This window comes from Centroberyx affinis, unplaced genomic scaffold (genome assembly GCF_046629955.1).
Source record: "Centroberyx affinis isolate AG114_WGS23_722 - 3 ecotype Tasmania unplaced genomic scaffold, CSIRO-AGI_Caff_v1 ptg002933l_1, whole genome shotgun sequence".
In the NCBI taxonomy this organism is placed as follows: Eukaryota; Metazoa; Chordata; class Actinopteri; order Beryciformes; family Berycidae; genus Centroberyx; species Centroberyx affinis.
In genome coordinates, this window is record NW_027281052.1 from 58,529 (window position 1) to 82,500 (window position 23,972).

The following is a 23,972-nucleotide window of genomic DNA, read 5'->3' on the forward strand; positions in this document are numbered from 1 at the left end:
GAACAACCTGGCATCAGAATGCATGCACAGTCATCTACCTCCCAGGCATATTTCACCACTTTAATCTTAATTCATTTGTATTGGGAACATCCCTCAGAGAGCTGAGGTCTGGGATAAGAGTCAGCCCTTGATAGGTTCCTCATGAAATATTAATCCAGCCCACCTGTCCCCAAAGCGTCCATGTCAAACTCAAGATGAGTTGAATTTTTAATGTGTAAAACACCACAGATTTGTTGGAGAGATGAAAGGAAGTAAGCTGACATTTTGAGCTGTAGCACTAGCCAGGATCAAATATACACAACAGTGGAGGGAATACTAAATGGGTGTAGCTGAAAAAGTGCTGTGTTGTCGATTGGCTTGAGTCTGCTTATTGTGCATGCGGCTGTACCTGCTGTCGGTTGTGTGCTTATCCCTCTCAAAGCATTGATTATACAGTTCTTATCTTGTGAGTGCCTCTTTGTTTCTGTTGTGCTTCCCCTGTGTATACAGTATGTTGTACTACCTATTGTCATTTGTTTGTTTTTGTTTGTGTGGTTGTGTGTATGTTGGTGTCTGATTTCTATGTAGGAGCTCATGTCAGTCAGTGACATGACTGTACATCTTATATTAGCTTGTACTCCATATTGTCCAGTATTGAGTACATATTTGTTTGCATTTTGTATGAGAGCATAATTTATATAAACATATTTATATGTGCTGTAAATATGTTACTTGAAATGCATCTGTGTGCATCTGTGTGTTGCTAGGCATGTGTGCTGTATGTAGAGAGTTGTAGTAAGTCTTTCATGATGGGAATATAGCATAATACATGCTTTATATTATTGCTTATAGGGAAACCCAGGGGAGCCTGGAGTAAGAGGGCCAACTGTAAGTATCATGCCCACAAACACAGACACACATACACACACACACCAAAGAACAAGCATGCAACAAAGTCTCTTATTATTAACAAGCAACAACATTGATAACACTGATAATACTGGTTTTAATTTCAGGGTCCCATTGGCACCAATGGGCCCCCGGGTCCTCCAGGTGTGAAGGTGAGTGCACTACATTTTTAACATGTCAGTGCACTACCCATACTGTGTGTAAACTGAAATCCATTTGTTTGTTAGCTGCTGGTCATAGACCTGATATGGTTCTTTTACAGGGTAACCAAGGAGAGCCAGGGGTCGGTATCAAGGTAAGACTGTTGTGATGATACTTTACATTTTTTTTACTGAAGGCAATGTCTCGATACTTGATTTTTGCTTGATTTCATTGTCCCACCACCCATTCACAGAGTGTGTACATAACAATCCATACAGTAGAGTTGTATAACAGATCTACAGCAGCCTTGTGTGACTTTATTTCTCCTCTCTGCAGGGTCCTCCTGGTGCCCAGGGGAGCACAGGACTGCCGGGTCTGCCAGGTCCTCCTGGAGCTGTAGTAAGTGCTCCCATAAATCATAGCTTTTCCTTAGGGATAAACTGCTTTCATGCTTTCTCTTGAAATTCATTGGAAATCTCATGGTGTATTCAGATTGTGTTCCTTCATACCATTGTATTTATTTCTCCCTCCAGGGTCCACAGGGCCCACCAGGACTGTCAGGGCAGGTGGTGAGTATGCCATCCTGATTCAGCAGCTATTGTTATTACACTGTGGAACAGAATGAGGCCCAGCTGTACAGTACTAATCATATGCGATGGCATCAGTGCAGTTGTGCATGTAAAAGTGAAGATTCTGACAGATAAACCATAATATAGAAGCAACGTTTTGAGTTTTTAAAGGATAAATTTGGCGGCTTTGGATCTATATAAACATCGCACAAAAAGTTCGGAACTTTGTGTTTGGTAGATTATTTCTCTGTTGTAACAGTGCTTCTTGGCAATACATTTTATACTGTTGGAAAGCCTGTTTATTTCCCTTTTAAATGGTGCCTCATTTGTAAGGAACATGCATTTGTGGGATGAGCAGCACAGCTGAGTATGTGGGTTGCGCTCATGTAAAATTTGCCAAATCTTCTCTGCCAATGCCAAACAGCTTATTCTGCTGTTGCTATTGACTCTTGTTTGGTGTTGTTTGGTGGATTGGATGATTGAAGTCTATCAGTAACAAGGAAGAAACAAGAAATATTTTACAATTTATTCATTTAACAAACAGTCAGGAGCCTCAGTAGCGTGTGGAAGAACCATACACAGCCACAACAGCCTGGCACCTCCTCCTCATGCTGGTCACCAGCCTGGTCACACACTGCTGTGGGATGGCATTCCACTCCTCAACCAGGATTTGTCGCAAGTCAGCCAACGTGGTTGTGTTGGTCACTCTAGCACGAACAGCACGCCCAAGCTGATCCCATAAGTGTTCAATTGGGTTGAGGTCAGGACTGTTGGCAGGCCATTCCATTCTCTCTACTCCCAAATTCTGGAGGTAGTCTCTGATAAACCCCGCTCTGTGGGGGCGAGCGTTGTCATCTTGGAGGATGGAGTTCGGTCCCAGACTGTGGAGATATGGGATTGCCACCGGTTGCAGAATCTCATCTCGATATCTCTCTGCATTGAGATCGCCTCCAATGATGACAAGCCTCGTTTTTCCAGTGATGGAGATGCCGCCCCACACCATCACACTGCCTCCACCAAAAGGTGTTACTCTATCGGTGCAGCAATCAGCATAGCGTTCTCCCCGTCTTCTCCACACTTTGACCCTACGATCCAACTTCCGTAGGCAGAATCTGGACTCATCGCTGAACATAACGTTCCTCCACATGTTCAGGTTCCAGTGCAGGTGCCAATCAGGTACCTGATTGTCAGCACCTGGGGGTACCGGAAGCTCAAAACAAGAGTCAATAGCAACAGCAGAATAAGCTGTTTGGCATTGGCAGAGAAGATTTGGCAAATTTTTCATGAGCGCAACCCACATACTCAGCTGTGCTGCTCATCCCACAAATGCATGTTCCTTACAAATGAGGCACCATTTAAAAGGGAAATAAACAGGCTTTCCAACGGTATAAAATGTATTGCCAAGAAGCATTGTTACAACAGAGAAATAATCTACCAAACACAAAGTTCCAAACTTTTTGTTCGATGTTTATTTTGTCTCTTACATACCTTTAATACTTGGACCACAGACAATATTGACTCCCTAGTCAGCTGTCTGTTGGAACAGTGTACTGTTGCTAGGCCTCTTGCTGCTAACAATGAGTCCAAATGAGGTATGTCAAAATATCTCCAAAAAGCAAGTCTGTGAAAACTATATGGCGACCCACCGACGTATGTGTATCCCCAGCCCGGAAAGCAGCAGCACCGCACCATTTCAACTGAGTGGTTCCATGTGCAACCGTTTACAATCTGACCTGACCAATCCCACAGCCGTCTGTGCTGCGGCAGAAAAAAATAGTTCTGTGATTTTCTGATTAGTGAAAGTGTGCGTAATAGAGGAATTTTGTCATGAAATCAGAGCTGATTTTAATTGATGTACTTGGTAACTTTTCCATTTACTGTCAACTCGCCCGTGGAGCCTACAAATGGCTTTTTTTTAGATATTTTGACAAACCCCATTTAGACTCATTGTTATCAGCAAGAGCAACGGGAACTCATCATTTCAACTGACAGCTGACTCTGGAGTCAACATTGTCTGCGGGTCCAAGTACTACAGGTATGTAAGAGATAAATTATGTATAGGTCCAAAATTGCCAAACTTATCCTTTAAATCAATACTGAGGCATTTTAGTTGTAACATAGACATTGGGGGAGATTAATAAAATGAAACCCTCTGGAAGTGCTATTTAGTGCCTTACCTTTACTTTGTGTGCCAACTTAGTGAGAGTGCACTCACACTTCCACTTTTTTGTAGAAAAGCCGCTGCCTCAACTGCATTTTGTGCTGATAATATGAAAAAGTCACACAACACGCACTTTGTTTCCATAATGACCAGCTGTCATTATCACCAAACAATACTTGTATTCAGATGTCAAACACTTCCCAAAAACTCACAACACAATCACTCACCCACAACACAACACTCCATACTGACTCTTTATCATCAGAGTAACAACTACAACCAACGTTTCTGCTGCTACTTTTGATTTTCATTCTGGTTGTTGTGGTAAACTGTCAGCAGCCTGCGCAGCGTGAAACCATCATAAGATCTTGTAATAAGATAAGATACTGATATAACAAGAAAAGATCTTGTTATAACAAGAAAACCTGGTGAAATGTTCTTTCCAAGATGAATGCGATACTGTTCCCTTCTTCCGCTCTGGAGCACTATGCATTTTTATTTTGAGCTGAGATGAAAAAAAAAAAAAAAAAAGCGTGCCAGCGTATTCTTTGTTTCCTAACATGCAACACCAAAACTGACCCTCAAGAGCCAATTTTAATTTGTCGTTTTGTACTTGGTAAAATGGACACATGATTGCACAGCTGCATTGCTTTTGTTGATGATTAGTATGTAAACCTAAATATGATTGCACATGCTTGATTATACAGAAATGACCTATACTGAAGTATGTCCCACCCCACAGGGTGCAGGGGGTAAACCAGGGATCACCGGAAGAGATGGAGAGCCTGGCAAAGATGGAATACCTGGATCACCAGGAAAACAGGTGTGTGTGTGTGTGTGTGTGTGTGTGTGTGTGTGTGTGTGTGTGTATGTGTATGTGTATGTGTGTCTGTCTGTCTCTCTGTCTCTCTGTCTCTCCATATGTATGTACAGTATGTTTCACTGGCTGAGTGTGTAGCTGTAGTGTGTGCTATACTATAGCGATATTGTTTTTTAAAGTATCAATGTCATGATTCTTTATTTTGTTCCTCAGGGCGTCACTGGACTTCCGGGCCAACTCGGCTTAAAGGGGGAGCAGGGAGACAGTGGTCCTCCGGGGAAGGTGAGAACATGTTGTAGCCACTCAGCAGTCTCTGTGTGAAAGGACGGACAGCAAGATGTCTGTCCTGTTTTTATTGGGTGTAATCCCAGCCAAGGATGAAGTGGTGCCTGAGGAAGTAGCAGTGGAGGTTGTGACCACCTACTTGAAAGCAAGGCATTCCTTTTCTATGGTGCTACAGCCTTTTCTGAAAGCTACTGTGAGGGATTTCAGCTGATGTACAGCAGCAGATGGTCCCATTCTGCAGCAGGGGCCTTGGGCAGGCTGTGGTTTTTTTGTCCACCTGGGGATGGACCTGCCCGCAACCCAAGTGGCACTCCAGATACCATACCTCCCCCCCGCCCAGTTACACACTTCGTCAGGGTCTCAGGAGATGCTGCTGCTAGCTATCACTATAGATTATGATATTGTCTAAGCAGACAGCAGCATTTGCCATGCGGCTGCAGGATCCTGTCCATGAGTTGGTAGAAGTGGAAATGGCGAGCGCCCCAAACAGCCCACAAACACAAACAGAGCATAGAAATGAAGGGAATCTGTCAGTAGCCCTTGGTTAAATTCAGTGCTGAGTAAAATCAGTATATTTGCCTAACTAGTCCAGCAGTTCATCCACCCTGGGCATTGGAGCGTTCCACTTAAAATGGTGCAAACTTCTAGTGCTAAGGCTTGAGGTCAAGTAGAGCTTGGAGCTACACCAGTCAATGTGGGACTGCTTTCAATTCTGCCTGAACAAATCTTTGCTTCTGCTTACACGAACGATAGGGTCGGCTATGCACTATTACCCGGGGAAAGTTTAGTTGTGGTTAATGAGGTTAGTGCGCTGTGACGAAAACATGTCCGCCAAGTTCTGTGGCAACGCAGCTACCTCTGCTTTCTGGCCTGGTGAAAGATGGTCCTCAGAAATTATACTGGATTAAAAGATTTTGGAACCTCTAATCCTAATCCTCAAAACCTAATTAATCTCTCTCAATTGCCATGATAGCCAACAACAGGAATCACCTTGCTCTAAAAAGGAAATTCAGATGGTAAATTTGAGGAGCAAGAAGGAGACGAAGAAAAAGATAAAGAAGACAAAAGAGAGCATTCCAACCTATAAGTGTGTGAAAGCTAAATCATTTCAATGGGAATTAGTGCAATGATATCTGTGTTTTGTCTATTTTTTTTATCAAATCAATCCCCATCTTCTTTATAGTAGCCTGCTGTAGAAAACTGAGCCTGGATAAAGAAAAAAAAACAGTATTGTGTTCAACTTGAACTTGATATATTTGAGTGCTTGCCTCAGACTTGCTTCTATCACAATAGTCCCTCTTGTCTTTGCCTGGTAGTACAATGTAGTTGAGTATTGTACCAGGATAAATCATCTGGTATTACAGGATGGACGGATTATAAGTAATGTCTACAAGAAAGGCGTGTGGGGGGGTGGGGGGTGGGGGGGTAATTGAAATCACTGATGACCATCACCAGTGGGCCATCATTACGGCAAATAGCCTTCCAGTATTGATATGAATTAATCAAAAAATTATATTGTATTGAGAACATTGAACAAGATCATTTTAAGACATTTAATCAAGGATTCCTACCACCATGTTTTAAACACATCTGTATCACCATTTCCTTAATTATCAGAAGCTCTTTTCTTTATAGGCCTTATTTTATTGCTTTCACCCTGATTTATATCTGCTTTTTTTATATATTGAATTCAATCAAAATGTTCAATAATTATACAAATGAAAACAGCACGTTTACCACTGAGAAAACAGTCAGTTACTACAGTAAATAAATAAGGAGAGAGAGGGAGAAGGGTGAGACAGGCAAGGCAGGAGGAAGGGAGGAGAACAGGAGCAGGGGAGACGGGACCAGGAAGCTGTCGCTGGCATGAGGCTTTACTGTCCTGTCCCAGGTCTTTGGGCTCTGGACGTCCTCCCACTTCCACCCTTTGGCCAGATGGTTCTGCGCCAGAGTCACGGTTGAAGCCGGGGTCAGGAGTTGGTGGCACTGGGCTCAGTCTGCTATGGCTGTTGGAAGTCCGGGTCAGAACTTCTCCAGGGCAACTTGCTCCAGGATTTCCTTGTGGGTGTGAAATTCCCTGCTGCTGCCACCGCCTACAGGATTGGATGGCCTTTTTCAAGAGGTAGTCTGTCGTTTAGGCCAATGACACACTACCGCTGATCCCGTGAGCATCCTTCCTGTCCAGGTTTTGGCACCACTAGAGCCGCTGAACAGTCACGCTGAGATGGGTTTTCTATTTCTGTCCATGTTTTTGTCCGGCACTGAAATAGTCCATAATCAAGAGTACAATGCACCATGGGTGCTGGGGTAAGTATTCCCCTGCTGTGGGTTAGTCCACCAGTCTCTAATAAATAACCTGTTCAGGCAGCTCTTGTCCATCGGCGCAGCAAAGCAGCTCCAGCACACATTCAGTCCAGCAGCTCATTTCCTAATGTACAGTAGTACCACTGTACAATGTACTGTACAGTGGTAGTCGAATCCTGCATGTATCCTGCATCCATCTGAGATCAATCCTTAAAGCAAAAATACATCCTAAAACATTTTAACACTGTTAAAAAAAAACAGCTATTGGCCATGTACATTGCATTTCTGGCCCATGGATAACTGGCCGAATGTAGACATGATATCACGCTATATTTCCAGCACAGATATAATGGTGTTTGATAGCAGAAATATTTTCAGCTATGTAAAACTGAGGGTGGATTGTTCCTTTAACCGACCACTGCAGCCTATTCTTTCTGTCAAATATTGCCAAGTAGAACTGAATAAACATAGTAAAACAAAACATGTGTGTCTCAGACAAGTGGTTGTCAGACAAATCCTTTTGCCTTCTGACAGCTGAAAAGAGTGCACAATTTTGATTTTTCAAACAGTTCCACTCCTGTGCAGTGCAAGCAGCGGTACATGTGCATTTGCTTGATGTCTTTGCAGAAGACATTATAGTTATTGATGTTACCATTATTTTCTCCATTTCTCTTCCCTCTTATAGACTGTGGCTGGACCCCCTGGACCAAAAGGAGAGAGGGTGAGTCATTGTTATTGTCATTATCATGTATGTAGCTAGATGAGCCTTTTTTCTTTTTAATTGTCTTCCTCCTTGGCTTGAATACAAGTAGAGAGGGTAGATGCACAGTCCAATAAACGTAGTCTGGGAAGTGCTCTGGCAATTGAAAGACTAAAAAAATAAAAATACAATGGTAAGTTGACATATGATGAAGCAGAATGAAATAGCTGTTACAACCCAGTTGACAGTACCTTGCTGGTTCTGGTTGATGCAGGGTCTTGCTGGTCAGACACTGCCTGGGATCACAGGAGAGAGAGGTCTGCCTGGCTTACCGGTGAGTCTGATCAAACGATCAGCATTACAGCATTGCCATCAGTTGGTAACATAAACCAGTGTGAATATGTTTAGAGCTTTTTCAGTAACACTGTATGGCTATTGCTGTCGTTCAGGGTGTGAGGGGAGACAAAGGTGCCGCTGGCATCAAAGGAGAAAGAGTGAGTATCATTGTGCTACAGAACTACACACCGTATACAGGTTAGCGCAACTCAGTGGTCACCAGGCTAACAGCGGCCATCTCTATCTCTTGTCAAACTAGGGTGTTCCTGGTGAAGACGGGGAGCCTGGAGAGGATGTGAGTAACCTTTTCAGTAACCATTGACTTCAACACCAGCCTCACGTTTTTTACATTAAAGTGATGTGTGACATTTTCATATTTAAATGTCCGCTTGGCTGCTCTCCAGTGCTGATTGATGTAACACAACAGTGATTCAACCTATAGCCAGTTCATGAAAGCTTTTACATTTGCTGTTCCAAACATCCGGTGTTGTGATGTGTTTTCTATTTCTAGCAGCAGAAATAGTGGTTTGTCTGGGATAACTAGAAGAAGAACTCAATCATTATGTATGATCAGTGATAGCTACTATAGCTGAAAAGACCAGAAACTCAAACTTCATCAACAGGAAATCCAGATGTGACAGTACTGATGACACGGTTTGACAGCAAAGTGATCTCTGGGAAGTTCAGTGCAAAAAGACCACAGCAATGACTGCTTATCACAAAAATGAGGATCTTACAGATTATGACTTAATGGTCATTGATTATCCCAAAATAAATAATTGCACTGGTGAGCTGGAACTAATTCATTATCTTGCTCAAGGACCCTTCAGCAGGCTGGATGCTTTCTGTCACTGAGGGAATCAACCTAGGCCTTGTGGGAAACGTCTCTTAATAATTGCTTGGCGGGCGTGTGCAGTATTGGCTGCAAATGGAAGTTTTGACTGGGAGCAGTCAAACCACCTACAAGCCATAATTAAATCCTTCGTTCTACTTGTATGTTTAAGTGACATCTCTATAATCCAGAAATCACACAAAAAATGAATAATTCTATCATATTGGTAAATCTATCAGTAGTTATTAGCTGTTCATTCGTAATTACTGTTATTTTCAACATATTTTTTCCTTCAGTTAGCACACATTCTTCATCCGGTGTTCCTATTGTGAAGCTTGTTAAGTTAATTTGGAGAGATCCAAATACAATCCAATTTGTTCTAAATCAGTTTGCATAAAATCCCCAGACCTTCTATCTACAAACCTCAACCTTAATTGATGTCCTCTGGTGTTAGAGGTTGCATTATTTTTTTTATCCCTGACATGGCAACCAAGATCATGTCAAGGTCATGACAAACTGCCTATGCAATGCCTACCAGTCACTTTGGAGGGGAGGCCTAGAGAACATTATGGAAAAATATGGAAAAATGTTATTTCAAAATAATTGCAATATTCACACCATAGTATTATTATTTATATCAACATATTATATGCTAAAGACATCATTAAAAACAATCTCAGGCAAATATTTTTTTAGATTCCATTTCATGCAATTTGTTAAATTCAAAATTCAGCATGTTAGTAAGTGAGTGGCTCTGGGTAGAGGTGGATGTCTGCAGCTAGAACTTTTTCTTTTCATTAAGTGTCATAGGCATATGATTGTATTTGCCTGATATACGCTTCTTGTTTTCTCCTAAAAATTGATATTGGTATTGGCCTCCAAAAATCCACAATCTCCAATTCATTTCACACTGCCCATTTGTCTCTCACCCAGGGGGCAAAAGGACCACCTGGGCCCAAAGGAGATAAGGTGAGCTGGATGTTTGTCATGCATGTTATTTATTTATTTGCTGCCTATCATATCTAGTGTATGTGACGGTGATGACAAACCTGGTGTTGCAGGGAGAAAAGGGCATAGGACTGGCCGGGCCTCCCGGTCAGACTGGGCCTCAGGGTTTAAAGGTGAGTAGTAACATGCTGGTACGATATACGATGGTCTGTACGCACAAAGGAAAACACATGTTTGCATATTTCATAAATACCTCCAATCAGAGTTAGTGCAGTCAGGGCCACAGATCAAAATCTTTCAGCACATTACCTGCTGCTGCATTTCAGGGAGATCCAGGCCTTCCTGGTCCAGCCGGCCCCCCGGGGCCCCGGGGCATAGCGGGCATCGCCGGCCTGGCCGGCCTGAGAGGGGAGATTGGACAACCAGGACCTCCCGGACCGCTGGGGGAGAGGGTTGGTGGAGCTGCAGCCCATCTAGCGCCTAACATATATCCACAATCTGACAATTGAATACACAATACAGTGTGGTTTAGCCTTAATCTCTGTGGTATGATTTTCAAGAATTATTGTCTCACTTCCAGGGTCTCCAAGGCTTTCCAGGCCGAGCGGGCAATCCCGGAGCTCCGGGTCCCCCCGGACCTCCTGGGCAAGCAGTGAGTTTATATCCCATTTCTAGCACACTGTGATGTGTTCGTTTAGAGCTTAGTTCAGCCAAGGGCTGGACTGCAATTGGACTACTGCCTTTTGAGCACTCATATAGTCAATTTTGACTTTGCGCTTGCCTATTACCGTATGTGATGTCTACTGATATTTTTTATTATTTTTTGCTAATGCACATTGTTGTGTGCTGTCAGCTTACGTATAGGTTTGTCTTCATACTGTTTTCTTGGCAAGATCTGATGATTCAGTGGGTTCTCTTGGTTAAATAAAGTTTAAATAAAGTTTTAAAGTAAGAGAGATAGATAGATAGAGAGAGAGAGGGAGAAAGAGAGGGAGATGGACAGAAGATGGTAGGAGATGTGGATTGTGATTCATATGATCAATATCTTGTCCTGCTTTCTAGGGCTCTCCTGGTATCAATGGGGGCAAAGGAGAGAAGGTGACTATGCCAGCAGACATACAGTATATTTACATTCAGTTTCTTTTAAATTCATTCTTGTTTAGTATAGCTGCTTACATGCTTACAGACTGATAAGAGCATAATGTATTCTTTGGCCAGGGGGAGGTTGGAGTTGGAGTCCCAGGACTCAGAGGAGAGAGAGGAAACCCAGGGTCCAGAGTAAGTCCTCCACCACACCTCCATACCACTAAAGCTGTGTTTTAATAAGAGTTTGCATGTGGATGATATTAAATAGCATTGTGTGTGTGTGTGTGTGTGTGTGTGTGTGTGTGTCTTCTGCCTGTCATCTCTCAGGGCGAGGAGGGTCGTGCTGGCGTGGATGGGGAGCGAGGACCTTCAGTAATATAGTCTTTTTTTTTTTCCATCCATTACACAGGAGCGTTGCTCTGCTCCACTCCATCACAGCTTTCAGGACCACTTTCAGGGTTTCTTTCAAAACACTTGAAAGTAATAATACTGTGATTAGATGTTCACATGTATGTGTGAATGCAGTGGATTTCTAGGACCATAAACTGCTTACAGGTCTCACACTGGTGCAATGCCCACAGTCTAATATCCCGAAATCAAGGGTTACTATCAATAGTCAACCTGCAATCATTGTATAATCAAACTATATACCCTAAGGAATCATGGCATTATGATACTTGTATAATCAACACATGTACTATAACATACATAAGGTACTATGGCTCGATGATGAAATATTGCAAGTGAAACTATGGTGATACTGCAAATTTGTATTCTCACCAAATATGAGCAGCATGTGAATGAAACTACCATGGCTTCTTGCTTCTTTCATTGGGGATCCATATATGATGGGACACGATGTGTTTGTGTGTGTGTGTGTTCATCAGGGCCCTCCAGGAAGCCGTGGTGATCGGGGAGAGAAGGTGAGCACTGCCAGGCCTTTTCCCCCATTTCATGTGCCATCACGCTGGCTTCATCCCCTGAGCATTCTGTCCATGTAAAGCAGTGAATTAAATTGACACGCATGAATGAAATGTCTTGCTCTCAATTTTTTTCAGGGAGAATTGGGGCCGCAAGGTGACAAAGGAGAGAAGGTATGTGCATCTTAATATCTAATGAGCATTACACTCTCTCACTCTCTCTCTCTCTCTCTCTCTCTCTCTCTCTCTCTCTCCGTGAGTGTGTGCTTGTGTGCTACAAAGAACACCGAGCAACAAAAATGGAGAAAGAAGAAATTGAGGAATATTGTAAGAGCAGCGCTTTAATTTGCAGGATGTTTTTTGAGGAGATTTATTCTGTAGTGAGCAGGAGGAATTCATGAATACAGACAGCGGTAATGAATGAGCTGTGAAACAAGTGAGCAAGCTTAAGATAAGACAGCGGGATGAAGCGCTGTGTGTGTGTGTGTGTAATCTCCCTGATGTTGTGGCTTTCGGGTGAGTCCGGCTAAGATGCTATGTGCTGACGGCTGAACGGTCTCCCACAGGGCGACACGCTGCTGGTGGGAGGACCTCCTGGAGAAAAGGGCAACAAAGGAGAAACTGTCAGTGAACACCGCCATGTCTCGCACTATTCATCAGAATAAAAACTCCACTTTTGTTATACTCATACAGCAGGTGTTTGTTAGTAGAGGATTTCTTCTTCTTTCCATTCCAGGGGGACAGAGGGCCCAAAGGTGTGCAGGGAGAGAAGGGGCTGAAGGGCCAGGAGGGCCCTCCAGGGGAGCAGGTGAGTTTGTTTATCTTGATGTGATCACACTGTAGCTGACGGTTATTAAGTCGTAGATGCCATTATTAAAAGGTCACTGTGTGTGTGTGTCTGTGTGTGTGTGTGTGTTTGATCTCAGGGTCTGCGGGGCGAGCCTGGAGACAGGGGGTCCACTGGATTTGTGGGAGCTCGTGGCCCCGGTGGACAGAAGGCAGGTGACACTGTGCATGGATGATCACTGTGGATATTGTCTCAGCGTCAATCGTAATCAATCACAAAGCCAGTCAGCAGTCACTGTAGGAGACAGTTCTACTGCTCTAATAACGGAGGTGTCGTTATTTCTGTCTTGTGTCTGCAGGGAGAGGCAGGACAACCTGGAGTACCTGGAGAATCAGTCAGTCTTCCATTCCTCCTTCCCTGTCTCAACCGCTCCATCCAAACACAGATCCTTCATGTTCTCCGTCAGGGTTTCTGTCTTTGGTGGATGGAACAAGGGATGACTTTCTATCTTTTCTTTCTTTCAGGGTTTACCAGGAAAAGACGGGCTGTCGGGGCTTCGGGGGGAGAAGGGAGAGATTGGTGTTAGTGGAATGCGAGGAACCAAGGTATTGTGAGTGTGTGTGTGTGTGTGTGCGTCTGTGTGCATGTGTGTGTGTGTATCTTCAGTCTTTTGTCTGTCATCTATTACAGCGAAGAGGGTCATGTTGATGTGGACGGGAAGCGAAGACCATCAGTAATATGGTGTTTCTTTTTTTCATCAGGAACATTGCTCTCTTCCATGCTGTTTTTGCACATAAAGACTCTTTAGAGAGCCTCTCCATCATAGCTTTCAGGATCGCTTTAAGGGTTTCTTTCAAAATACTTCAATCAACAGGAAGGCAATCTTCAAAGGCAGAGCTGCGCAAGAGTATAGAAGAGTATAGTATAGAAGAGCTGAACAAAGCATATATCAATCGTATTTTGTACTTAATAAAATGCATTGCTAGCACAGTAAACTGCTTACAGGTCTCACACTCGTGCGTCCACAGTCTTCCATGCCACAAGTTCAACAGAAGTATAGTCAACCAGCATCACTGTCTAATCATGACATTATGATCACAGTCTAATCAACACATTTTCCCTAAGGTATTATGGCATGGCTTGATAATGAAATGTGTGTTTGGATATGCACACCATGTTTGTTCATTTTCTGCAGACAAAGTTTGATCTCAACCTTGATGCGTCCTACAGGCCAGTTTCACAGAGGGTGACGACGGTCACAACTCTGTGATCGCACAAAACTGACGTCATTGCAGAGGATTAATACAGATTCAGACAAAAATAGCCAGGCTTTCACCCCAACATTATTTTTATTAATACCTGAAAAGAGGGTTTTTGCTGCTGCTAGTACATTTTTATGATGCTCACCTCTCCGAAGCATGAATTACTGTCAACCTTGAAAGTGCAAAAAAAGACAAATTTGGTTAAAAACTTCTTGTACGTCATTTTCTGTACAAGTTAATTTTGTCTGGAGATAATTCCGGTGTGCTAAGAGATATGCAATCAAAAATTATTAATCAGGATTTAGAATGACAAATCCAGATATCATCAGTCCACTTTGAATCCACAATGGCACCCAGAACTCCCTTATCTCTGTGTCTCTATGCTACTTATTTTGTTCTTTACTTGTCATTTTTCTGTAGAACATGGATCATCAAATAAATGATAGTAGCCAGTTTTGCGTCATACCTGTTTGCTATTTTGAACTTGCTGGTAGGCACTGGCATTAAGAAGTGAGTGACAGCTATTGATGAGTCACAAGGTGGTAAATGCGTATTTGTGTGTGTGTGTGTATGTGTGTGTGTGTGTGTGTGTGCCAAGTGCTTTAGCTTGAGTGGCAGGTGAAAGGACTGTCAATCTATGGATAGGCTCTCTGTCAGGCTGAATTGCTGGTTTGGTGCACTTTGTCCATTGGCGGCTCACAAGCCCCGTCATGTTCCTCTGTCAATGACTAACTTATGTATTTCAGGGTGACCGAGGACCCAAGGGTGCTTGCGGCTCAGATGGACCCAAAGGAGAGAAGGTGAGATAGTGAGAAAGCCAGGGAAATAGGGATCGGTAGGAGGGGGTTTAGGAGAAATTAGCAGGATGAAATTGCATGGTGATATTTTGAATTAAATCATTTCATAGCCTCCAGAATCTTGACACCGCTGGGATTTTTATTTCTGTTCAAATCAAAGAGGTAAAAAAGATGTAGATGTACTGTGGTGTGCAAGGACATTGCATACAGTGGTTAAATATTCCTACAGCGTCAGGTTTTTTGAACGTATCTGGGTTTGTGTTCAGGGGGATGCTGGGATCCATGGGCGGTCAGGGCTACCAGGAAGAAAAGGAGAGCAGGTAAGACTCTCTGGCAGACAAACAGGCATCATAATAATGATCAGCTCCTCCTTATGAGTGAGCGTCACCTGTTGTGCTGTCTCTGTTTTCCAGGGGGAGCTCGGACCTTCGGGGGCCACCGGGACCCCAGGGAAGGAAGGACTGGTCGGCCCCAAGGTACAGCATGTACTGTGCATGTTCACACAAACTACTCTTTGTACAATAGTGTCTCCAAATGTCTAACAGCTTTTCTCTGTCTGTGTAGGGCGAACGTGGGTTTGATGGAGTTGCAGGACCCAAAGGAGCTCAGGGAGAGAAGGGTGAACGGGTGAGTTTCTAACCTCAACTCCTCCAGTACAGTATATATAACCACAGCTGCTCTAAATGGAATCATATCCTCATGACAAGCAGATCTCTTGCTATACCTACACTCCATTTTCTGCATGTAGAAATACTGCGTGTTCTTAGCTGCAACACCTACGGCAACAGATCCTGGAATGGATTCAGGAGCAAACCAGGCTCTCAGATCCCAAATTACACCCACCCCCTCACATTAACAAGAAATGCTACACTGAAATACATACAGTATATACATACATATTTAACTGTGTTGCACTCTGTGCGTCATGCAGGGTCCTTCTGGTGTACCCGGCCCTCCCGGCCCCAGAGGAGTGGATGGGGTCTCCGGCCTGACTGGCCCTCAGGGACCAGCTGGTGCTAAAGGCCCTGAGGGGCTCCAGGGACAGAAGGTGTTCCTCTCCCATCCATACTCTGGCTAGATGACAGCTAACTGACTACACTCTAGACAACAACTGAGAATTTTAACACAAGAACATTTTAAGTAGAAATAGATCAATTAAAGTATAAAAAAGTATGGATTACAGCATCAAGATGGTGTGCGAGTAGCAACAGTAAAACTTGAGACAAAAATGAGACACAATTTTTTAAAAGTTTAACAGTATCAATATATCCATTGTATAACTAATGAGAGGAATATGAGAATATGAAAGAAAACTATGTGAAAATTGTAGCATATATACTGTATACAGGATGTGCAAAAATGTGCTCGCATTCCCATTAAGAGGCCTATGAAAGCCCATATGAAACAGAATGTGACTAGATGTGTATATGTGCATAGTAAAAAAAAAACTATACCTTTCTAATATAATCACTTACAGATATAGATAACATGTATGTGTATTACTAGAACAGATGGAGGTACCACAATGTACAGAAAAAGTGACAGTGTGCACTGATGTCTGTATTATAATCAGAACATATTTGTGAATGGAAGTAGCGTACGTACAGAAAAAGTATGCAGTGATATGTGTACCGATTTGTATGCAGAGAAACTACTGATAAAGATAGATAGATATTCTGTTAAATACATTTATACTGAAACATTTAAACTGTGCAAGTAAATGCCATCAGTCCAGAGATTAGGAATGCAAGGCAAAGTATATACTTTTTAGGGCAGCATGACACAGAGGGAACTAAGCGTTACCGTTTCACATGGGGGTCAAAATAACCAGTTTCCACTGATGGTCATACAGCAACACTCAACTGGCCAAGTCACGTTTTGCTTGCTAAAACACCTCCAGTGTGTCGGCACCTGAGGAGTTCTCTATATATCTAAATCTAGTTCTATAGCAAACTGTATTGCTGTGTTGGTAAATTGTGTATCTTATGCCTCCATGGTATAGATGTGTTGTATATTATAATGGTGTTCTGGTTGTGTGTCAGGGAGAGAGAGGGCCGATTGGTCCTGCCATGGTGGGCCCCCGCGGCATCCCCGGGATACCAGGAGAGCGGGGAGAGCAGGTTAGTCTCTTGCCTGTCTGCTGCTGTCCCTTGGTGGTTTTCTCGGTGATGGCACATGGGCTCCCAATTATCTCTGGCAGGATACTGCATACTGAATGTCAAAAAATTCCTCTGACCCTTATCTACAACACATGAAAATTGTGCCTTCACACTGCACTGATTACTCTTTGAACCGATTACACATTGTGCTGAGTGTAATAGCTTTTATTATGGAATTTCTGTGGACCAAAAGCTTTTCGCTGTTGTTCAATTTAAAATGGCAATCGGATATTATTACAGGCGTCTTTGATGATTTGGATTTGACTTCAAGACTGAGGAAACCTGGACTATTTAAGATTTGGACGTATCTATATAAGACACTACTGCTGATTTAACCTTGCGTTTTGACTTTGTATTCTATTGATGAGCTGTACTTTGCTCTCGGTCCAGTGAATTAATGTGCTGCAAGCCTTCTGTGAGCCCTCTGTGGGTTGTGTGTGCACTGATACCTGTCTTTGTTCCAGGGAGAGATGGGTCCAGATGGAACTAAGGGAGACAGAGGAGAGCCGGGCATGACGGTCAGTGCTTCATCCTTACTCCAGGGCCCAAATCTGAAGATGCTACCACCAAGCAACACACACACACACACACACACACACACACACACACACACACACACACACACGGACACACACAAAAGTTATTGTGTTTGTAAGTGCGTTTTGCTCTCTTCCCCTCCTCTTTTTTGAATTCAGGAGGATGAGATCAGAGACTATGTGCGCTCTGAGATGAGTCAGCACTGTGGTGAGTCTTTCAGTTAGCTCGCATTGCTAATTCATGACTGTTGTCCGCATTTTGAACTTCAGATGTTAATCACAGTGTATGAGTCATAGCCTCAGCTGAATACTCTATGGAACTATAATACAAAAAGAGCTGTAGAGAACTACAGGATTGCCATGACTCTTTAACCTGACCTTTGTTATTCCCTTTTTGCTTCCTTCCTGTCCATCTGTCTGTACCTCAGCGTGTGGAGGTGAGTGAGCCGTTGGACTGCAGCAGGAGAGAGAAGGTTGTACAGAAGGGCAGCGATTAGCATGAGTCACAGGGTTCATGTTCTTCTTCAGATAAATTTTATATGATCTTAAAATTGGCCTGAAATCTCGGCTATTGTCTATAGGTGTTTTCTGTTGTTCCTAATGCAGACCTATATTTATATTGCTTCATTTGACTTTTGCAAGTCATAGTCAAGTCTTACTCTTTGAGCACAAGTCTGAGTCAATTCTCAAGTCCCTTTATGAAGAGCTTTGTTGTTTTGGTAACTATTAATGGTTCTTTTATGAAGCCTTTCAGTTTAATCATATGCTAGATGCAGTGTCCTCACCTAGGCAAGGCTCTGTGTTATATCAAATTATTATGTGTCTAAAAATGAAGTGCATTTCCCACAGGCTATCAAACAGCTTTTATCAAATCGATTGTATTTCCGCTGACGAGAAATATGAAACATGTCGAATTATTTGAATGGGAAGAAAATCAATGAAAACTTTGCTTCAAAAGGATCAGTAGTAACTTTTCCAAAAGCTTTTGACTGAAGTGTTGTGCTGAGCTGTTAATTAATGTGAGCGATTTCAACCATGTTAATGTCTGAGACTTGTGAAGCAGCAGCATGAGACAAGTGCAGGACAGGCAGGCTGTCAATAAGTATGCAGCGTTACTGAGAATGGGACCAAACCAAACACTTTTTTCATGTTTAACTCATTTAATGTCACTTAATAGATAGTTATTGTCTGCCGTTGTGTACAAGTCCCTATGAGTTTGATTCTCTAGTCTCAAGTCAAATCAACTGATTTGATTCGGACTCAAGTCCGAGTTAAGCCAGAAAACGTTTGACTCGAGTACGACCCAAGTCCCTAACAGTGACTTGGGTCCTTAAAGGAATACACCAAGTTTTTGGGAGATTGGCCTGTTGGTCAATTAATCCATTAAGTGATGAAAACATAGACACCAAAATCATCCATGTGTCCCTGGTAGATTGCTGGTTCCAGCGCCAGAGCCAAGTGGGGACACAAGGATGCTCTTGGTGTCTGTGTTTCCATCACTTAATGGCTGAGTTGACCAGTCTTGCAAAAACTTGATGAATTCTTTTAACTCTAATCATTTGTCTCATGGTTATCTGGTGTATATGTTGGAATGGTGGAAAGTTTTGGTGGTGGCTTGGGGTTATTGGCTATGTAAGAGTCTTACTGTGTCTAAATGTCTTACTACCAGAATGTTCTATCCTTTTTGTCTTGTTTTCTGGTTCTTTTGCTTTTCTTGCCCCCTTTTTCTCCATCCTCTCTTACACTTGGTCCTTCTCACTCCCTGAATCCCTTCCCTGTTTCCTTGGTGCCTCCTGCCACTCCCCCCCCCTTCGCTGCTCCTTGTCCTATCTGGTTCTCTCAGGTTTAGCCACAGACCTTCGGTCCCGGCCCGCGGTCAGGGCTCGGCCTGTACCAGAGCACCCACTGGTCGTGAAGGGTGAGGAGGGTGAGTCCGTCACTCTGCCTATCGGCCCTTCTGCTATTAGTTTGCCTGTCTGTCTGTCTGTCTGTGCGTCTGTCCCTAACAAACAGGTTTAACCGGGTGGTGCTATGTCTGGAGACCTCTGAACATCGGGTGGTTTTCTCAGCAAGAAAACAGAGGACTCCATTTGTGTGTTTTATCTGTCCCACTGAACATGATGTGTGATATGTTCAATATCTCTGATCATATTGAGACAATATATAAACAGTACTGTGCAAAAGTCTTAGGCACCCTAGCTTTTTTATATAAAATGTATCTTTGATGTTTATTTGTTTTCTGCATTAGTGTGTCAGTAGACTGCTCTTTATAGTACATTTCTTTGATATGGATGGAGAAACTTTTCATTTCATTATTTTTGAAAGCATCTTTGCTTTATGGATGTTTTTTTTACATGTGCCTAAGACTTTTGCACAGTACTGTATATTAGGGTATAATAGTTACTAGGATTTATGCAGCTTGTTGTACTGTATAAGGAGGTTGAGGGGAAGTTCCAGCCTTCCTTCTACCTGAAGCTTAGCAGTTGGTTGGTAGAGGGAGGGGGGGGTTTCTCTGACCTGTGTGGCGCCGCTATTGTTTCAGGCCGTGAGCTGCGTGTGGTGATGAATACCCACGACCCAGACTATGAGCACATCTACTCCATCGAGGCCTACGACGAGCCGCTGGAGGAGCTGGTCCACTACGCTCCCTCTGCCAACCAGAGTGATGGTACTGTACGCCGCTGCCTCTAACACACTGTATCCCATAACAGCTCACTTCTGAGACCAGCGAAGCAGCACTGTCCCACACACTGAGCGCTGCCTCACCCTTCTCTCACACAGCTTGCCTCAAGCACACTATCCTGAGCCTGTGATCTTTGATGTTGTTGTTAGTGTAGACATTTGTTTTTATTTTTCCGTCCACCTTTGTTATGTTTCCACTGAATGTGTCTACGTAATCATTCATTTATATAGCTATGTGTTTGCTGTGTGTGTGTCGACAGGTGAGGCTGTCAAAGATGAACCTCAGAAAACAGTCAAAGTTGAACCAGTGAAATCAGCCAAAGTTGAACCGGTGAAATCAGCCAAAGTTGAACCGGTGAAATCGCCCAGAGCTGATGTTCAGAAAGCTGCAAAAGTTGATGCTCAGAAAGCAGTCAAAGTTAAACCTCTGAAAGCAGTCGAGCCCAAATCAGTCAGGCCCAAGAGGGAAGTCAATGGGGAAGGTAAACCAGCTCAGAGTCCTGTAATGGGGTTCTTAAATGGTTCTGATTCCACCTGCCTGCCTGCCTGCCTACTGTATGGCCCTCTGCATGCCTCAAGCTTTACTAGCTTTATTGGTATTGTCTTAGAGGCATTCATGCATCTAGCATACAAAAAAGAATACCAGTGGTAATATTTTAGTCTGCGTGTTTACCGCTTTTAAAATTAAAATTAATTAAATAAACAACAGCTGGCTTGAAGAATATTGTGTTTGAAATGTGACACAATGAATGCGAAACAATGAGCGCTCATTGTTTTGCTTTCTGTCCACTGAGGTCCCCTGTCGCTCCTTTTTGCTTCTCTGCCACTGCTCCTCCTTTTTGTCTGGCCTGCCCCCTTCTCATTTTGTGTGTGTGTGTGTGTTCTGCAGCTCCAGCAGACCCATGCCTGTTGCCCATGGAGGAGGGGAGCTGTGGACGGTACACTCTGCGCTGGTACTTCAACAGCCAGGTTGAGGCCTGCAGGCCCTTCATCTACAGCGGCTGTGAGGGAAACGCCAACCGCTTCCTCCACCTGGAGGAGTGTGAGGAGCTCTGCCTCGGGGAGACCAAAGGTACGTACACACACACACACACACTCACAAAAACGCACATACACTACTAGCTGTCAACCTACACTCTGTATGTGGATGTAACAACTTGTGCTCTAATACGCAGGTACTCAGCCCTTGAAGAAAAAACGATGATTAATACCGAACTGTGGCCACCTCTTCTTCAGCCACAAGAATGTTGTATAAACGTTGGCAAGGTTTTGAAAATAGCCTGTTCATAGATCATTATTTTGTCTAAATGCCAGCGGTCAAGATTTGCATTTTTTGTATTTATTATTTCATTTAAACCCAACCAAACTTTGCCCCAGGTTGAGAGGGGACACCAGTGTGCATCCTTGCTTTATGCTTCTCCAAACCGTTTTTTTACAAAAAAAAAAGGTGCTCATTGGATTCAAGGGTAAAAGAATACTTGAATAAAGGAAGCCAAGACACTTGTCTTTTGTGTGCAAAAGTTTAAAAGTCATAGAAAAGGCTTTTTTAAACTTATGCACACAAAAAAAGAGTGCCTTGGCTTCCTTTTCTCAAACTTCATCCCAGTTGTGCTTGTCAATTTAACCACGGCACAATATTTTAGCCCTTTTGTCCCTTTTTCCATTTCAGTTGCACACAGGTGATGAGACTCGTCCACATATGTACAGAACTGTTTTACTGCTTATACAACTGTAACTCTCAGAAGTCTTACACAAATATAGTTGTTATTATTATGAATATTGATATAGTTTTTAATTATTTTTATTACATATGAAGAGTCAAGCACAATATACTGTCAATGTATTGTACATATGTTTTTATTATTTGGGGAAAGTTATTGTGTTTCTATGACTGCATGTTTACCTGCCAGAGAAAAGGTGCTATTTTAAAAGGTATTTTTATACTGTGTACTGAAGATGGAAGCTTGTGTTTTTGTGCGGTAATATGATTACAAAACATTCTGTCTCTATAGTATTATGAAATATTTTTAATGAACATTTCAAATAAACCAAATGTTTGAGTAAACACCAATTTGTATTTTTCTCAGGTTTTAGTTAATTAAAGAGATTTACATTTACAGCTTTTAGCTGATGCTCTTATTCAGAGTGAGTACCATAAGCAGGTCAAGGACACTTTGAAAGTACATGTGGCTGTTACTGGGATTGAACCTGTGACCTTCTGGTTATAGGACAGTTTGACACTTTGACAACTAACAGTCTCTCTAACCACTAAGCTTCCTGCCATGACAAACAGAGGGCTTCAATTTGACTTAAATAATGTTGACATTCTCTTTCTTGAGGAAATGTGTGTGTGTGTGTGTGTGTGTGTGTGTGTGTGTGTGTGTGTGTGTGTTGTAGTGGTGATAGGTATTAATGGTGTCTGATATCAATATAATTTAGAGTTAGCTTCAATGAGAATTAAGAACGGGGCACCAGATAACAGACAGCATCAACAGGTCTCATCTGAAGGAGTGAACTCTGGCATGTTTGAATTTAAACCCACACAATGAACACAGGAGGTGACTTTATGCAGAATAATATATTTATTACTAAACTAAAGCACACTCAATAATCAGGTAAATACAAGTGAATATAGTACAGTATATACAAGAGGTATACCTACAGTATGAATTGTGATGAATCAATGGCAATAGGAATAGATGATCATGTAAATATGCAATACTGATAATTAAACCAACATTTCAGCAGACACAATCATGGGAGATGAGCAGTGGAAGACATGAGTCAGCAAGATAGGAATAAAGGGGCGACAGTATAACTATCTGGAAAACTGACTTAAAAGAATCCCTGAATAACTGGATGGTTACTATAACTATAGGGAGCCGTAATAAATTGTGTGATATGTGTGAATGTAATGGAATAGCTATGTGTGATGTATGATATGATGCCCAGTGGACAATGATCAGTACATACGACACCAGCGGACGTCTGGAGGGAGATGAAGCACGCTGAGGCCGGGAGTCTGTGCTCGACGAGGTGCTGGAGGATGAAGATCCGACGTCTGTTCAGTTGATCTCAGCAGGCCGCAACAGGGTGAAGCACGCAGGCTGCTGGACAGGGCTGTGGGTCTCTCAAGGCTGACGCCGACCCACTCAGGAGGTTCCGATGATTCTTCAGAGTTAAACTCAGCAGGATAGCTGATAGCGAGGGTGTAGCAGGCAGGACACACAGACACACATGTGCTGGTGTGTGTGTGTATTTGTCAGGCAGATAGGCAGGCAGCAAGGCTCTCTTCACTGTTTCGGATGAAACAGGCTTTCTCCTTGGCTTGTGATGATGATGCAGGTGAGTCCGTCTTTGGAGACAAACTTTGGAACAAAGTTGTTGTCAGACTCCGTTAGCACACGTGTCGTGACCACGTAAAGTGCATGAAATCCGCATTGGAAATGTGTGTTTGGTTTTGTTGTGATCAGTTGAGGGGTGTGTGCGTTGGCTGGCATGGCTAGTTTTACGGCTCATTACATATGCATGAAACCCTAATTTTGGTTCCCAGATCTATCCAATATAATTGACCGTCGTAACATTAACATTATTAAACTCAGTACAAATTCCTGAACACTTCAATATCAAACATGGCTATCGAAGCCCTATGTAAAGATAACGAAATTGAATAACGTAAATAACTATTATATAAAACATCACAGTTACACATAAAATTAGTCATATACATTAGAGTCCACCACAATGTGATACCCAAGG

The 23,972-nt window shown here is 42.8% G+C and overlaps 1 protein-coding gene across 1 annotated transcript in view; it reads left to right on the top strand.

Annotated features, from left to right (window-relative positions):
* The window catches only part of col7a1 (collagen, type VII, alpha 1), a 62,722-nt gene extending 40,454 nt beyond the window's left edge, over window positions 1-22,268 (top strand). The window contains exons 82-120 of the mRNA XM_071536753.1: window positions 832-867; window positions 996-1,040; window positions 1,151-1,183; window positions 1,366-1,428; window positions 1,563-1,598; window positions 4,502-4,582; window positions 4,793-4,861; window positions 7,854-7,889; window positions 8,143-8,202; window positions 8,318-8,362; window positions 8,464-8,499; window positions 9,970-10,005; window positions 10,098-10,157; window positions 10,311-10,436; window positions 10,565-10,636; window positions 11,047-11,082; window positions 11,203-11,262; window positions 11,398-11,442; window positions 11,958-11,993; window positions 12,129-12,164; window positions 12,557-12,613; window positions 12,727-12,798; window positions 12,917-12,988; window positions 13,136-13,171; window positions 13,302-13,382; window positions 14,786-14,839; window positions 15,103-15,156; window positions 15,250-15,312; window positions 15,401-15,463; window positions 15,768-15,884; window positions 16,879-16,956; window positions 17,460-17,513; window positions 17,691-17,739; window positions 17,960-17,968; window positions 19,375-19,458; window positions 20,074-20,199; window positions 20,474-20,695; window positions 21,103-21,285; window positions 21,389-22,268. Coding sequence (XP_071392854.1) covers window positions 832-867; window positions 996-1,040; window positions 1,151-1,183; window positions 1,366-1,428; window positions 1,563-1,598; window positions 4,502-4,582; window positions 4,793-4,861; window positions 7,854-7,889; window positions 8,143-8,202; window positions 8,318-8,362; window positions 8,464-8,499; window positions 9,970-10,005; window positions 10,098-10,157; window positions 10,311-10,436; window positions 10,565-10,636; window positions 11,047-11,082; window positions 11,203-11,262; window positions 11,398-11,442; window positions 11,958-11,993; window positions 12,129-12,164; window positions 12,557-12,613; window positions 12,727-12,798; window positions 12,917-12,988; window positions 13,136-13,171; window positions 13,302-13,382; window positions 14,786-14,839; window positions 15,103-15,156; window positions 15,250-15,312; window positions 15,401-15,463; window positions 15,768-15,884; window positions 16,879-16,956; window positions 17,460-17,513; window positions 17,691-17,739; window positions 17,960-17,968; window positions 19,375-19,458; window positions 20,074-20,199; window positions 20,474-20,695; window positions 21,103-21,285; window positions 21,389-21,417 — 2,550 coding nt within the window. The 3' untranslated portion in view covers window positions 21,418-22,268. The remainder of the gene's footprint in view (window positions 1-831; window positions 868-995; window positions 1,041-1,150; window positions 1,184-1,365; window positions 1,429-1,562; window positions 1,599-4,501; window positions 4,583-4,792; window positions 4,862-7,853; window positions 7,890-8,142; window positions 8,203-8,317; window positions 8,363-8,463; window positions 8,500-9,969; window positions 10,006-10,097; window positions 10,158-10,310; window positions 10,437-10,564; window positions 10,637-11,046; window positions 11,083-11,202; window positions 11,263-11,397; window positions 11,443-11,957; window positions 11,994-12,128; window positions 12,165-12,556; window positions 12,614-12,726; window positions 12,799-12,916; window positions 12,989-13,135; window positions 13,172-13,301; window positions 13,383-14,785; window positions 14,840-15,102; window positions 15,157-15,249; window positions 15,313-15,400; window positions 15,464-15,767; window positions 15,885-16,878; window positions 16,957-17,459; window positions 17,514-17,690; window positions 17,740-17,959; window positions 17,969-19,374; window positions 19,459-20,073; window positions 20,200-20,473; window positions 20,696-21,102; window positions 21,286-21,388) is intronic.
* Window positions 22,269-23,972: the final 1,704 nt, after the last annotated feature.